At 37.1% G+C, this 17,988-nt stretch overlaps 2 protein-coding genes across 2 annotated transcripts; both read right to left on the bottom strand.

Moving 5' to 3' along the window:
• Positions 1-1,127: 1,127 nt before the first annotated feature.
• LOC115924177 (nociceptin receptor-like) lies at positions 1,128-2,213 on the bottom strand. Its single transcript, XM_030986045.1, has one exon. It carries the CDS (start codon positions 2,211-2,213, stop codon positions 1,128-1,130), a length of 1,086 nt encoding a protein of 361 aa, XP_030841905.1.
• Positions 2,214-9,657: 7,444 nt separating this feature from the next.
• On the bottom strand, positions 9,658-17,766 carry LOC115918657 (C-C chemokine receptor type 8-like). The gene is made up of 2 exons (XM_030986144.1): positions 15,807-17,766; positions 9,658-13,499 (listed from the first exon to the last, which is right to left on the bottom strand). The coding sequence occupies exon 2, from the start codon at positions 13,432-13,434 to the stop codon at positions 12,286-12,288; it is 1,149 nt and encodes a 382-aa protein (XP_030842004.1). The 5' UTR covers positions 13,435-13,499; positions 15,807-17,766; the 3' UTR covers positions 9,658-12,285.
• Positions 17,767-17,988: the final 222 nt, after the last annotated feature.

Below are 17,988 nucleotides of genomic sequence, written 5' to 3' on the forward strand. Positions count from 1 at the left end.
ACTCAGTGATAACTTATTCTAAAAACAATCTATTTGTCGGGTTAATAAACACACTATAAAATTCTTAGTAGTGCACTAAGTGAAGAACGTGACTTGATTTGCAATTAACTTCAAATTTATTACCGCCAACCAGAATAAGGGCGTCTCCGCATCTAACAATTGTTTTGCTCTAATAATAATAATTATAGAGTATTTGTAATACGCCAACTCCACATGACTAATGTGTTCGAGGCGCATGAATATGAAAAAATACACAAAAATACACACAACAATACACACACAAATGAACAACGACAATGTGAAAGTAAAGCTTAATCCACTGGAAAGCCGCTTTGAACAAATAAGTTTTGAGGGCATATTTAAAGCAATCTACACTTGAAATACTAGTAACGAATATGTTATTGCAATTGGTATAGGTGAGGTCCAGCGCATGCAAATGACCGATCCCCCCATGATTTCTTATTTTTCGGAACAACAAGCAATTGAGAATCGGATGATCTTAAGCGTCTGGGAGGATTATAAGACATCAACAAATTAATATTGTACTCTGGGGCAGATCCATGTATATATACAGCGAAAAACAAGCAATAATAATTTAAATACAATACGTTCGAAAGAAGAAATCAGGAGTCGTGAGCCCAGTCTTATTGATATTTTGAGAATGATTAAAGAAATACGATCATAAGGATTTGCGAAAAAACAACACAAGGTTGTTTCAATAGTCTCGTCCATGACATTTAACTGTGAGAACATTACAATGATGATTAACGTGATCTGAATATGATTTCTATTGGATATATATACAATAGGGTACTGAAATTCTTTGCGATAGTCTATTCTAAAACATGTAAAATTAGAAAATGATGCAGCAGTAGTAGTAATACGGAATAATAATACGAAATATAATTTAACCTTCAAAAGCAAAAATCTGGGTGACGTTAAAAATATAAACACGCCATAATGACGTTCCTATCTGGTGTTTTACCAGGGAGAGTGTAATGGATGGAGATACCGTCTCGAAAGAATTTACCGAGGGAAATATATTCAGGATTAACAAGAAATGAAACCCTCTCCAGTCATCAATTACGGTAGGGGAAACAAAAGACGCGCGGTGCTACGAATGACTTTTAAGTTGCCTCTTGGACGGTATCTCCATTAATTACACTCTCACTGGTTTTACTAAGCGTATCATTTCCTTTGGCCTCTTCCGTGGGTACAATCTTCCTCGGGCAATGAACGATCTGAAGTGTGCGCACAAAGAGCCTCTTGAAGAACTTCTTGAAGACGGGGTGTCTGAAGGCGTAGAAGACAGGATTGATGCAGTTGTTGAAGAAGAGGATGGCGGTGGTGTATATCCCCGCTAGTCGTACCCCAGGTATCGCAAAGGTCACAGCCGTCGGGACGGTACAGCAGATGAAAGCGATGACAACGCTGAAGAGGTTCTTGGTGACACTGACCTCTCGTTGACTGAGTCGCTTGATGTGCTGCTGTAGTTCAACTTGGCTACGACTGCTCCCGAAGCAAAGGAGGAGCTTTCGTTGCTGTCGGACATGCACCAAAATCTTGATGTAACAGCCGAGCACGATGAGGATATGACTCCCGATTAGTACAGCCAGGAAGTAATGATAAAAGTCACTCGTTTCTGTAAGACTCGTGAAGCATTGTTTATAGGGAGGATAATAAGCGTATTCGGTTAATTTAAAAACGTAAATTGGGATGTAGTTATATAAACACGCTAGAATCCATGATAGAATAGCCAAGAAGAGCTGCTGTTTCTTGTGCGTGTTAAGACCGACTGGTGTGTGTATGTTTTTGGTGATGACGTAACATCGGTTTATGGCTATCAGAACCAGAGTGACAGCACTACAGGTAAATGTCACATAGGTCACAGCCCCTACGAAGCCGCATGCACGCATAAATGTATTTCCATCCTTAAGGATACCATACATCTGGAACGGAAGAACCATGCAGGTCAGGAGGTCAGCGATGGCCAGGTTGACTACCAACACATTGGTCGGGGTTTGCAGTTTAGGAGTGACGATCACGCCGACGACGACGAGACTGTTTCCGAGGATACCAAATATAGACGTGAAGAGGTAGATGGCTGCGATGACGATCGAGTGAGGGTAGATATCATAGATATCAGTCTCATTATCGGTACAGTTGGTACAATTATTGTCAAATATCGAGGACATTTCTGTGTGAAGCTCCATTTTGAGATGCTGATCGATGTCACTATCCAAGCGTTGTTATATCACACCTCTTAAAGATTCAGAGACTGCAATGAAAAAAGGGAAGACATTATGACAGCATTATCTACGGAAATAATTGGTTAAATAAAATAAATTTTCCCATTGTTTCGGACCTTTTATCTTTCATGAAAATCACATCTGGACCGCCAAGGACAATGTTTGAGAACCCTTGAGATATATATAGACGATCCTACACAAAAAAATCTTCCTTTACCGCGGCGCCAGCCATCCATCAACAAACTACCCGCATACGATCTTTCCTCCGAATTGGCTCGACAAATTGCGAAGTGTGCGAATTTGAGAATATATCCGGCTTCACAAACGGGTAGACACGGGTGGGGTTTCATTCTTTTCCTCGCAAAACATCGATTATTAGAATACTATAATGTGTCCTATTGATTTGTTCTAAACATAGTATTCTATGTTCGTTATAGCCATACTTTATATTGTTCATTTCAAGCTTCATAATAAAAAGATAGCTTAAATTTGTAGGTCACGGAAAGTAATTTGTTTTTAATATTTCTTTTCATTTCATTTATTTATTCAGTACTTAATACATAATAAAAAATCAATACACATTGAAAGATATACGAAGAGATATAAACGTGTTTGAACAAAATTGGCAAAGGCTCCAATGAATGAATGAAGGAATGAGAGTACAAATTACCCATTTATTTCTATGTATTCAAATTAATTGTTATAATGACAGTGTTATTTTTGTGCGTGTGGATATTTTTAGTACATGCGCGACCATAAGAACATGAAGGACAGTCACTTCGTGAAAAGTGACGTTGTGTTCATTGACAAAAAAAACAACACTTTTTAAGAATGCAGTATGCAGCATATGAAACTACAAAAAATTCAATTTTCATGGAAACATGGTTCTGGGCTAAACATAACTGCTTTTGTAAGAGCGAATTTCCTTTGTGATGAGGGCGACGAATTTAGCCAATATTTCAATAAAATTCGTTCATATTGGGCAACCAACAAGAACTTGATTCTCATTTATCAATTCTCTGAAAAGTTATGGCAAAACTTGTGACCTGTGAAATTATATCTGAGTATCTATTATGTTTGATGCGGATATATATGCATTTAATATGCATGGAATCGAACAGAATATCCCTCGAATACAAGGTACCTGCAAGGGAACTTACCCCCAAATATATGTATACCTCTAACTTTTATGGAATTACCTTTAGTTGGCCAATACCCCTTTGTTCAAGAATACTACGCACAGTTAATTTCTTTGAAAAGTTGAAAATGCAAGCTAGGTTTCACAAAATGCATCAACGAACACTTTAGGGTTTTCTCTTGAATCATTGTGTATTTTTATGAAAGAGATAATATAAGAACACAATCTCGTTTTTTGCCATCCTGCATATAGGTTTTACTTTTATATGTCGTTTTAAGATATCCTATATATTCGTTAAAGGCTAAATAAACTTTCAGTGAGGTCATTTGAAATTCAGCCATTTTTCTGAAATATGACCGCAAACAGCACGAACCATGTTTTCTCATGTCCGATATGGAAGGAATACTATATCATTCCAGTCAGACATAGCTAGGTGATATAATTATGTGACTTGATATCACTATCGGTTGGTATTTAGATAACAGTAAATTATGTGGGTCGAAAAATATAAATATCCCGATTAAAACATAGAGCATGTACAGAGTTTACAGTGTACAGTGTTTTACTCACTGATGGGGTTACCCTGGGTAAATAAAACAAATTAAATAAATAAATAAATAAATAGTTACTGTGTGGGCACTTCCAAAGGGGTATTGGCCAACTAAAGGTAATTCCATAAAAGTTAGAGGTATACATATATTTGGGGGTAATTTCCCTTGCAGGTACCTTGTATTCGAGGGATATTCTGTTCGATTCCATGCAAATTAAATGCATATCCGCATCAAACATAATAGATACTCAGATATAATTTCACAAGTCACAAGTTTTGCCAGAACTTTTCAGTTATTTGGTTTCTTGGTGTCCTATATACGTTATAAAGGATCATAGAAGATGACAAGTGAACATCAAACATATTACATGTACCTTATGCCCTGATGCTAAGCTTATCTGTACGAGTTTATCGGAGGGATTAGACCACACTGCAAGGTCACTGGACAGGTGATTATCTCATCAACTCAGCTCTCAATTAACATAAGAAAAAAAGGATCATGGAGACCAATGATTAGGCATTGTTTTCTATATAGAGGGTGCAAGTAGCTACAAGTAGTGCAGTGGGCCTTAAAGTTCATCCGACCTATGCTCAAGTAACGTTATCAACTTATATCGTAAGACAATTATCAGAATGGGTAAATCCAAATTATTTTGTCTAGTAGGTTACCGTCCATATTAAAGGTATTACAAAGTTTTGGGAAATTTTGAAAAATGGGTGGATAGTGATTCTTTACAATTGTGATATATTTGGATGCCCCTGTGGATGTATTAAATTCATCAGAAATTTTAGCCCCTAAAACACTTCTGCTTTCGAGAAGCATTGAATATAAAGATTAACCGGTGCTCCCGGTAAATTTTGATAATTTTCAAATAGCTCCTACGGTCGTACAATGGTAGCTGCGACCATGAAAATCTCAGAGTATGTAGTTTAGGTATATAATTTCTGAACGAGAATAGCTTATCGGTCGATTTTAGTCAATGAACATTGTTTTATAGCTTAATTGATATCTTGACCTTGAGAGGGAGCTATTCAACATAAAGTGTTTATTATTTACAATTTCATAACTTTAGAGTCGATTTCGACCGCGACAACGATCACTGGATATTGTTGGATCGTATATGCTTCCAATATGTTCATTTGAACCAAATTCATGACCCCATACCAAAACTTTGTATTACCTTTAAGTATAAATATATATATATATAATTTATTTGTCTTGTCTTATGTTTTCACCTCAATTATGAATGTATAATATCATATATTCGGCATGTGCCCGGAATAGAATCTTATTAATAAACCACTTCAATGCCATTCAATCCAATTGTCTTATACCTGGTTCTATGAAGTAGATAGCCTTACACTAGCTCGGATCAGATACATACAAGCTATGCTTTTTAATAAGGCTCCCCACATGTTACATTGTATTACCTTGTATCCCCCAAAAAGAGAATTTAAATTGTTTTTTTTTATGTAAGTATGGAATAAATAAACTTCAAACTTCAAAATTCAAATTTGAAGGGAAATTATACTCTGAATATGTCGATTACAATTAATATCCCACGATACTCGGTAACGTTGGTGACACAAAATGATCAAATACCATGGATTTGTCCAAATACCTAAAACGTTTACAGGTTGTCCGGTAACGAATGAAATACTTTCCCAGAATTAATACATACCAGTAAGATGTGAACAATATACAGCATTAAAAATAATTAAAACAATAATTAAAATAATTAAAAAAAAGCAGCCTCGTTTTGAAATGAAACTAAATACTGTACAATTCAGCCAGAATTTCCACACAAAAAATCGTTCATATTGGGCAACCAACAGGAACGTAAATCTCATTATCAATTCTCTGCAAATTTCTGGCAAAACTTGTGACCTGTGAAATTATATCTAGGTATCTATTATGTTCGATGCGGATGTGCAAAATGCCTGGAATTGAACAGAATACCCCCCAAATACATATACCTCTAACCACCAACTTTTAGGAAATTACCTTTAAATGGCCAATTCTCCTTCGTCACATTTTGTTCATGATGCCTACTAAGGATTAGGGCCTTTGCGATATACATGGATTGTGTAACTCTATTCCGATATATAGTGGCATTTGCTTGTATCAACAAAATGTAGCGTTAACGAGTCACAAATAATATCTTATACTCACTGTTTGCCTAGATTCTGCTAAATGCGAAATGAGTCGTCGAATGAGGCGTCGAGTCCTCTCCTCAGAAACATTTATCGAATTATAGCCGAGCTAAAAGGATTCACACTAATCTTACACAGTTCAAATAAAAGTAACGGGCAACAAGTGACAGAAGAAGTCTCTTCAAGAACGTGTTATAAGGCGTTTACAATGCCTCTTTCGCGGGATAAGAGGAAAATTTGTTTCTGGCACATGGATCCGGTTTAACAGATGCCAAAACATGCAGTGTGTCGAATATAACGAGTTAAAATCAATTCAGTGCAGATTCCCTTTGCACAAAATTTAATGTGCTCCGTTTTGTCATATTTTCAAGTAGAAATGACGGATAAACCCGTATGAAATGAAAGACAACGGCTGCGGGAGTCTGTATTTCACCGTCTGGTGTCATGGCATTGAGCAGGTACCTGATGCAAGGGTTAGTCAACCTTAGATCTTGTGGTCCAAAAACGAAACCAGAGGAAAACACATTACTAGATCTAGCTCACCAACCGAACAAAAGAATACATATCTCTCGCTCAATGATGTATAGATCCTGCTGTGTATTGTGATGCATTATAATACCATATTGTGATAAAACCGGCCTGGGGATTCCGCTCAACAAGTAGAAACCTTAGTCTGTTCCCAAACAGAAAGTGACTCACCCATCACATTATCTGATCATTTCTTTTCTGTGTGTGGCACGACAACATTATATTAACTGTTTAATCAAGAAAATGTGTTTCAATGGACAGCTTTATGGTGTTAACAAAAACTTTGAAATATGATTAGTTTGGATAAAAATGATTTGTTTTGATAACCCCTATATTATGAATAAATCACATTTTTCATCATATAATATTTTTATCTGATTTCGGAAATAAAAACAACAACAACAGCTTTAAGGTAAAGACCAGTATTAAAAAAAGCCCCAATTTCAAAAAATGAAATGGAAGCTCTCATTACCAATCATGTGAAAGAATATGTTTTGACTAATACATGATGATACAAAATTTGCCGGGAAACCGCCTACTAATTCATATAGTTGGTAAATTTGTTTCTCTCATGGTCTGTGAGAGATATAGGGTAGTCCCGTATACATCTTTCTGTGTATAGTGTTGTAACTTTATGAAGAATGGGCCAAATTTCTTATCATTTTGATGATTCCAGAACCTTGCAGATGCTAGATGCTAGATGATTAACCTTTTCTGATCGATTCCACAACGTTTCTTTCACAATGCAATCGCATGACCATAACTGGTCTTTACCTTTAACGGTTAAAAGCCTCTTAGGCTCAAGTATATAGCATGCCATAGCTAAATGCATGAATTAAGGTTTGAGGGTTTTCACATATTTCCTGCATTACATTATCATATATGTGAAATCTTGCTAACGATGGTGGACCTGAATATCAGGTACAATTAAGTTTCATAAACAGAAGCCACAATATTGCTTCCATTTCTACTTCATTTATATGTCTGTCTGTGTATTTTGGCGAAGAATGTTTGTATCAAAGAGGAAAGAAGTAATACCCAAATTTGGACATGCTTACACTTCAAATACATTTCCATTGTAATTTTACTCTAAAGAATTCATTCGACAAACGCATTTTGAGCATCTAATCACCCACCCACGCTCCCCGGGGTACAATCAGTGTTCATAATTTTTTTTGGGGTTTTAATGTAAAGCCTGCCTGCGTGAACATCATTACAAACATTTTCAATCGAGGTACGTTTTCCATTCAGAATGTTTCTTTCAAATGTGTTTTTCTTTCTTCTGTTACCCTTGTTAAAAGCCCAGCCCTATGCAATATCCTATTCACCTACGATACTGTGACGTGATAAAGAGTGTGCCAGTCCGCACACAATGGTATAACTAATGGGGTCGGTCATAGATTTGTGTGGTTTCCAGGCAAAGTTATTCGTTTCTCTCTCTCTCTCTCCCTCTCCCTCTCTCTCTCTCTCTCTCTCTCTCTCTTTGTGTTTAAAAAAAAAATCCAGGTTCCATGAGTAAACTGATGTCGTTCACACAATATAAATTAAGAAGAAGAAGAACAAAACAAAAAATACTACACAAACAATCAGTTTCATAACACAATAATGGGGTGTTTAGTTTGGCGTTGGGTAGTAAGGGAATGGGTCATAATTTGTTTCATATTATGACTGATTTCATTCCCCCCCCCCAAAAAAAAAATCGATCGTAATTTGTGAATCGTACATGTATTTAGTTAATCGAATCATGTTATTATCATGAAAAAGATTATATTTTGAAGAATTATTTGTAATTTTCTAATATTTAAACAAAAAAACAAAAAAAATTGCGGAAAAGCAAAAGGAGAATGTGTGGGTGGGTGCGCCTGTAGTTTTTTTACGGGAAATTTGAGATGTTTACTGTTCCAAACACAAAAAGCAAACAATCAGCGAAACCAGACGTCCTTTTGACATTCTTTTCAAGATGGAAATTCCTGCAAGACTCATTATTGTATATTAGTCCGCTAATGACATAGTGGGCAACGGGGGGGGGGGGGGGGGGGGTAAATTAACTTAATAGTGTGCTTAAAGTAGATCATTGGTATGAGAGACATGGTCTGATTGGCAATGTTGACGTGTAAGAGAGATAGAGAAGGAGAGAGCTCTGAGAGAGACAAAAGAGTGACCTTGCCTGGAAACCACACAAATATGTACGTATATGTTAACGAGGGTAAACAGAAGTAAGAAAACCACATTTCTGGCCAAATGTGGTTTTCGCCCGATGGGTTTCGAGGCGACCAAACAAAATTGGTGGGGGGAGGGGGTGGAGTTCGGCAAGGATCAATCTAAAGGAAACATACCTGGAATGAAATTATTTGTAATAATTTCATTCCAGGTTGGTTTTTACTTTTTTTATGATCACTGATTGTATAGGTTAAAGATAAACTCCAGTACTGGTAAAAAAAAAAAAAAAAAATTCTCACAGAATCAAACGAAACTTACACTGAATGTTCAAGATTACAAATAAATGACATGTGCCAAACAATTTTGGAAGAAAATGTATACTGGCTGAGTAATGAGCATAGAAAGACAAGGAAATCAAGGTAGTACGTACTAGCCCCGACACCATGTGTGTTGTCCCATATATAGCTTTCTATGTTAGTGCTTGTTACTTTACCAAGACTCGGTCAAATTTATTATGATTTTGATGACTCCAGAATCTTGCAGTGCACACCAATACTTACATGCTACATGATCAACTGTTTCTGATCCTTTCCACACCTTTTCTTTCACAATGCAATCGCATTACCAGTACTAAAGTTTATCTTTAAGTATGGGATAGAACGTAAGGGGCGCACCCACTATTCTTTTCCATCACAAAATATTTCTGAAATTAAAGGGCACGTCGTTAGGTTTCAAACCGTTTGTCGACTACGAAAGCTGATTCTATATATCATATAACATGATGTATATTCTATATAACATGATTAACATTTGTGATAATTATTCGAAGTTGCAAAAAAATAGAAAAGAAATAATCTCGTTTGTGCAACAAGGTTTGGTATCATGGATTAAGAAGTTTTATTACTACATATATATTCAAACTTGATCGATTACATTCACGATACTTATTTCAAATTACTAGCATGCAACTGAACATTATGGAAACTAACAAGAATACAGTACTTCGTTGTAATTCAGCAAAAATGTGTACTTTTTGTATTTCTTCTCTGTCTTTTCTTAATCTAATAATGCGCTTCGGAATAGTTTTTCTAGATAGATGGGGCAGTATAAGTGCGTTATATTACTAGTATGATTACTGCGAGTGCCCCTTTATTAAATCAGTGGTTTTAATTGTTACCTTTCAACACAAACGACTGGACAGCGCGGTGTGTGATCACATTATAACTCAATATAAAAGAGATATAGTGACATTTGGTGCACATCTATCTTTTGAGCGTTCCCTGAACCCTGTTGCTTGACGATGCTTCATTCACATGTAAAACAGGTGCAGTGATTGAGGAGTGGTAGGAGAGGGCTGGCAGGGGATGGGGGACTGGGGTTACTCCTCTTTCCATTGAGAGATGAGAGAGAGAGAGAGAGAGAGAGAGAGAGAGAGAGAGAGAGAGAAGGAAAGGGGGTGGGGTGGGTGGGAGTCCTGCAAATTAGGCCTACTTATTCAGACTTCATGTGTCATTATGTTGGGTGAAGACAATGATGATTTTATAGCAAGTATGGCCATTTTCTCTTCTAAAGTAAACCCAATGGCCCGAATTCACAAAGCAAGGTTTGAGCTCAGACCAAGGTTTGAGCTCAAACCTCCTTTTGTTTCGCCAAACCTCCTTTTGTTCTTTACAAACCAGGTTTGTAAAAAACGCGTAAAACGCGTCATATGACGTACGAAAACCAAGGTTTGTCGACAAACCTCCTTTGTGAATTCGGGCCGTTGGGTGCGTCATATTCTGTCTTGTTTTAAAAACCAATATTTCCGGCTGATTGGCCATTCTATTAAGTTACATGAAAGTGTTATGCTTTGTTCTTGCTTAGGCCCTTCTGTTTTCGACACTGCAGTTTTTCTGTAGGAAAGCCTTTTTCGAATGATATATTTAACCGTAAACTTCTTCTGTCCTTTACGATTGGTTTCAACGGTTCTGTGATAAAACAACAATTTGTTTGCTCTAGGTTCGATACAGGAAATCAAGAGTGGTGAGCCCAGTCTTAGTGATATTTTGAGAATGATTTAAAAAATGCGATCGCAACTTCACAAGTAGTTTCGAAAAATCAACACAAGGCTGTATCAATAGTATTGTCCATTACATATAACTGTGAGAACAATAAAATGATGTATAACGTAATCTGAACATAATTTCTATGGGATATACAATAGGATACTGAAATTGCCCTTGATTTGGTTTTTCGAAAGTCTTTGCGATCGTCGGTTCTAAAACATGTAAAATGAGTAAATGATGCAGTAGTAGTAATACGGGATCGTAATCATGTAGGCATAGATATACAAAGCAGGAGAGGACTGGAATGCGAATGTATAAAGTCGATAATCGATATTAATTTGTGTACTCTATTCATAAATCCTTCATTTCTATAATACCTGTATTCATAAATCCTTCATTTCTATAATACATGCATTCATAAATCCTTCATTTCTATAATACCTGTATTCAAAAATCCTTTATTTCTATAATACCTGTATTCATAAATCCTTCATTTCTATAATACATGTTTTCATAAATCCTTCATTTCTATAATACATGCATTCATAAATCCTTCATTTCGATAATACCTGTATTCAAAAATCCTTTATTTCTAAAATACATGTATTCATAAATCCTTCATTTCTATAATACATGTTTTTATAAATCCTTCATTTCTATAATACCTGTATTCAAAAATCCTTCATTTCTATAATACATGTATTCATAAATCCTTCATTTCTATAATACATGTTTTCATAAATCCTTCATTTCTATAATACATGCATTCATAAATTCTTCATTTCTATAATACATGTATGTTGATACTTAAAATGAGTTGGCAAGCATACATTACTTTATACAACTCTCTCCCAGATCCTAATCAAATGATTGGTCATGCGCGGTCACGTGTGATTCATTTACTGAGCCTATTGCACGCTTTTTCATGAAAAAGTGTGCAATAGTTTCCAGTACTATTGCACGCTTTTTTAGCGCATGTACATGATGCGCAGTAGTGCGCGTAGAGGTTAGCGCTTAATACTGTGTGTGCATAGGCCTATTCTTGCGCAGCACTATGCGTAAATGGGTATAGAGGTAAGTGCGCTTTCTATATCTATGTGTGCTCACTAAATTAAGCCCTAAACTTGAGATTTATTTGTCAGCCATACTGTAACAAAACAATCTTGAATGAATTATTTTTACGTCAAATAACAAGGATCTAGGAGTTTCGTTGTATAAAACAAATGATGCATGTTTACATTCGTTCATTAAACGATCTACCCGCCCTCGTTGATGCTGTATGTATCTATCGCACTCGGCCTAACGGCTTCGTGCAATAGATACACACAGCCTCAACTCGAGTGCGGATAGATCGTATAATGAACTCATGCGCATGCATCATTTGTATATTATTATTAGCAATGAATACATTATTTTTAGTTATACATTTTAAAATAATTATTCATCCGATATCTTATAAGTTTATAACGTGTTTAACACCTCCATGGAGTCACATTTGACACCTTCAAAAGCAACAATCTGGCTGACGTTAATTGCATATAAACACGCCATAGTGACGTTCCTTTCTGGCATTTTACTAAGCGCAACGTTTCCTAGGGCCTCTTCCGCGGGCACCATCTTTTTCGGGCAATGAACGATCTGAAGGGTGCGCATTAAGAGCCTCTTGAAGAACTTCTTGAAGACGGGATGTCTGAAGGCGTAGACGACAGGATTGATGCAGTTGTTGAAGTAGAGGATGGCGGTGGTGTATATCCCCGATAGGAGTACCCCAGGTGTCGCAAAGGCCACAGCCGTCGGGATAGTACAGCAGATGAAAGCAATGACAATGCTGAAGAGGTTCTTGGTGACCCTGACCTCTCTTTGACTGAGTCGTTTGATGTGATGCTGTCGTTCAACATTCTGGCTACGACTGCTCCCGAAGAAAACATGGAAGAGCTTTCGTTGCTGTCGGACATGCACCAAAATCCTGATGTAACAGCCGAGCATGATGATGATATGACTCCCGATTAGTAAAGCCAGAAAGTTATGATAAAAGTCACTCGTTTCTGTAGGACTCGTGAAGCATTGTTTATAGGGAGGATAATAAGAGTATTCGGTGAATTTAAAAACGTAAATTGGGATGTAGTTGTATAAACACGCTAGAATCCATGATAGAATAGCTAAGAAGATCTGTTTCTTGTGCGTGTTAAGACCGACTGGCGTGCGTATGTTTTTGGTAATGACGTAACATCGGTTTATGGCTATCAGAACCAGAGTGACAGCGCTGCAGGTAAATGTTACATAGATTACACCCCCTATGAAGCTGCAGATACGCGGAAACATATATCCATCACTAAGGATACCATACATCTGGAACGGAAGGATCATGCAGGTCAGGAGGTCAGCGATGGCCAGGTTGACTATCAACACATTGGTAGGGGTTTGCAGTTTGGGAGTGACGATCACGCCGACGACGACGAGACTGTTTCCAAGGATACCGAATATAGATGTGAAGAGGTAGATGGCTGCGATGACGAGCGAGTGAGGGTAGAGATCATAGATGTCAGTCTCATTATCGGTACAGTTGGTACAATTCTCAAATATCAAGGACATTTCTGTGTAAAGCTCCATCTTGAGATGCTGATCGATGTCACTATACAAACGTTGTTATATCACACATCTTTAAGATTCAGAGACTGCAATGAAAAAAAGGGAAGACATTATGAAAGCGTTATCATTGTATGCCATATTAATGAAGCTTTTCTAGGCAAAGTATTAGATCAACTTGACAGGACGTTGTAAAGTGCTAGTTCACTTGAATCTCAGTCCATTAGGGTTCGAATCCCAGCCCGGCACTAACTTCCTTTGGGTTGGAGGGTACCTACATGTAGCAATATTATGTTAAGGGTAATAGTAACTGTAGGACCCTCAAAAGGAACAGCTTTGATGGTTGATGCTGATGATGAGCCTTCCCTGGGTTAACAAAATTTGTTAGTTCAAATTTCAGCAAAAAAAAAATATATATGGGCGTCCCAGATGAAACGATAATTTAGTATCCAACCCCCTGAAAGTAGAATGAAACAATTCTAAGTTAATGCTGGAGGATAGGCACTTTTATGCAGGGTAGAGGGGCAGGGGCTGTGTGGTTGCTGCCGTTCCATATTCGGGCAACCGCCATCTGATATTCAGGAAGAGAGGCGGTCTGTTTTTATTTCCATATCTTTTCTGATGTATGAAATCAGATTGTCACTTGCAATAGTGTTAATATTTTTGCTCGGTTGTTCGCAACATTATGAGATTAGATTTCAGGCCCAGGAAATATTGTGCCAATACGCAAAAGTGTCATCTAGATTTTAGATGAATTTCTGACTGATTTTATAAGGAACAAGGAAGATTCTGCTGCTTCTGTGTACGACCTTGCATTTGTCAAACATTAGAAAGATGAATAATGAATAGTATACACCTGAACATAATTATCTGCATGGCAAACAGTTCAATGTAATCTACTCCATTCCACTTTTTTGTATTGATAAACTCGACATTTACACATTCAAATCTGATTTCATTTGTTAGATGCTATCAAATAATTGCCCAAGATTATTATAGCTCAAGAACCGGCACAAATTAATAGCAGTGTCGTGGTATAGTGGTTCATTCACTTGAATCTTGAATCCAAGGGTTGAGAGTTCGATAAAAACTTCCTTACCTATTATTCAATTCATTCTATTAATTTTCGTATTCAATAAAAACAATACAAAGGTATATACCATGATAAGTATTTGCAATATATAAGAAAATGAAAATAGGGAACTAAAAAGTAAGGGCTAATGTGGAGGCATAGTTCCCCGAACAGTAGTTAAGAGATTTACATATACAAACAAAACTAAAAAAGAAACATACATGACGGATCATGACAGGGACATCGTTCATGGCAGGTAATAAAAATGGAAATAATCATTACAAAATCAAAGGTTTTAAAACAGTTATAGGTAATGCTGTATAATATGAATATGGGTACAAGAATTAATGATATTTGGTTATTTATTATTATTAATTACCTTTAAATGGCCAATACTCCTTCGTTCAAGGATACTACGCATTGATAGTATCTTTAAAATGTTGAAATGCAAGCTAGGTTTCACAAAATGCATCAACCTACGCTTCATAGTTTTATCTTAAACCATTGTGTATTTTTATGCAGGAGATAACATGAGAACACAATTACGTTTTTGCCATCCCGTATAGAGGTTTTACATGTCGTTATGAGATGACTCATTCAACATTATATTCGTTAAAGCCTAAATAAACTTTCAGTGAGGTAATTTGAAATTCAGCCGTTTTTCTGAAATATGACCGCAAATAGCACGAGACATGTTTTCTCATGTCCGATATGGAAGGAATACTATATCATTCCAGTCAGACATAGGTGATATATGTGACTTGATATCACTATCGGCTGGTATTTTGATGACATTAATTATGTGGGTTGAAAATATAAATATCCCGACTAAAACATAGTTTACAGAGATTACAACGAATATACAACTCCAAAGTTATTTGGTATTTTGGTGTCTCATACGTTTTAAAGAATCATAGAAAATGACAAGTGAACATCAAACATTACGTGTATCATTTTCCCTGATGTTAAGTTCATCCGATTTATTTGTTTACCTCAATAATTATATAATATCATTCGGCATGCATGTGGCCGGAATAAAATCTTATTAATAAACAAACCACTGCAATGCCATTCAATCCAATTTTCGTATACCTGGTTCTATGAATTAGATAGCCTTGCTCTAGCTCGTAGTAGATAAAATATGAAGGGATAATATACTCTGAATATGTCGATTACAATCAATATCCTACGATACTCGATAACGTACGGGACACCAAATGATCAAATGCCACGGACTTGCCAAAATACCTAACGTCTACAAGTTGTCAGGACACGTATGGAATAAAACACTTTGAACTTGCCAATAATCTAATCAATATCTTACCATTCCGTCAACTTCTCAATATCTTGGTCCAGACGGCACGGGTTGCTATGCAAGAAGTAATTGTCCATGATTCATTTCCGACGCAGACTAATGGTATCTGCCTATAAGAATTTCCACAAACATTGGCAGTGGTGGAGAATTGTAAGTTACAATGGGTACGTAGAGATTAGTACTGGTCGAACCTTCCCTTTCAGTACGACCCCCAATCTCATTAGTCTAGATTCGTTCTGGTATCGATGGCGTCAAAAGTGGCATTGGTATAGGTCATTAATGGAATCCATTGGCCCGACAACAACCACCCTGTTACATAATCCTGCCTTCCGTGTTAAGATTATAATTAGTTTGATGGAACGTAGGCTGTATTTACAGTGTATGAATATATCCGCTTCCAGGAATGGGCGTCAATTGATTAATATTCGTCGCAGGTAATCAATCGAATCCATTTACAAATCCGTTATGGAGAGAGAGAGAGAATGAGGCCAGAGAGGAGTTGATCAATCTAATGCTAGGAGATTCACATCGTGAGGTTAAATGGCACATTATGACTAAGCATGTCCTGAGCATGCCAATATCGACAAGTTGCTTAGATGACCATTTCTATAGAGCCATGAATCACGTCACTTTCTTTCGATCCAAACTCTGTTTTAAACTGTCCTCATTGTGTAACTATAGCCGGATGTTGATTGTTTGAGAGGGGCAATGAAACTCTCAATCGGATTGCAAGATATACGACCTCTTCCCTCTTTATATGGGCACTAAAGCCGAAGTGAACTTTCCAACGGACGCGTAGAAATTATCATAGGTGGGCATTATTATGGTTTATGTCTCAGCGACGAAACCTGTATACAAAGACCGCTAGCGCTCAAAGGAGACAAAACGTGTAGTCTCTGTAAGCAGGAGGTCTTTATGAGAAGGTTATTTCAAGAGCCCCCACCGTTTCAATGCAAAACCCTGTTCACGGGGGATATTGTAGTCTGTATACAGGTGGTCTTTCTACACAGGTGGCCCCTAAAGTAGCATCATGTTTGAAATAACTGATTAGGCTTCCTCGACAACACTGCTGAATTGCACAAATTGAAAATAAAGATAATTTTTGCCCACTTTATAAAGAGAATCACGTCTGCATTTTACCACCTTCGAGTGAAAATACAAAGATTAAAATTTCAGCAAAGTTGTTGTTCCTCGTTTATGGTGATAACACACGTGAATCACAAAACGCTCATTTTGATTGATGCCATTCCAATCTCTTCCTCTCCAGTAAAATGCAGTTATCCGTTGACGTATTGAGTAATGTCCAGGTATGGTATGGTATGATATTTATTTTCTAAATCAAGATATAAAAACCATACATCCGAGGTAGAAAAGTGCATTACAAAATCAGGAATAGGCCTAGGTTAATGGCTGGATACCAACTCGGCTTTGTACAAATGTCAAAACTGCCCTTCCGTGGGACCCTGCTAAAGCCAAAAAATAGTTCTTTATTGTATTCCGAGACGTTGACGCACATCGGTGGAGCCTATACACAGTACAGACCACGATCTAACCACTTGCTTAAGGCGATGCCACTTCAGTTCAGGTAAAAAAAAGGGTCTCAAACTTTACGTTCTTAAGGCTTCTTCACTTCCTTTGTTTAAGCGCTTCCGACTTCGGAGATCTGTTGCAGATGCATGCTTACATGACACGAACAGCCTGGTAACATTATGAGCGTGATGAACTGTTTTCAAGAATATAGCAGAAAACTCATTTAGCACCTAGATCCAGCATGTTGATTATGTAAAGGCCCCCTAGTATGATTGTTATTTCAACAAGAATAAAATGTTTCGAGGCAGGAGTCTAGACGTAGGGTACGTTGCATGACTTGGTACAATGCCTTCCACACCCATGCTCTTTCTTAGCAGTTGATCGACTGTTACTGTAAAGAAGGTTTGATGATATGGATTTTTAGACATAATTGTCTTTCAGTCTTTACCTCTACAATACTTCAAGGTGATTGCGTACATACCTGGTATAGACCTATAATCGATGAACCGTGACAGATCTATCTCGCCATGCAAGTGAGGAAAGTACCACAAACAGTTGTATGCCATTGTTGAGCATCATAATAAGTCGGCGGTACATCATTGTGCTCAAATGTCTCAGATTAGGATGTAATTGGGGGTCCTGCACTGATAAACAGGTAGTT

Source organism: Strongylocentrotus purpuratus, unplaced genomic scaffold (genome assembly GCF_000002235.5).
Source record: "Strongylocentrotus purpuratus isolate Spur 01 unplaced genomic scaffold, Spur_5.0 spur5_scaffold_15, whole genome shotgun sequence".
In the NCBI taxonomy this organism is placed as follows: Eukaryota; Metazoa; Echinodermata; class Echinoidea; order Camarodonta; family Strongylocentrotidae; genus Strongylocentrotus; species Strongylocentrotus purpuratus.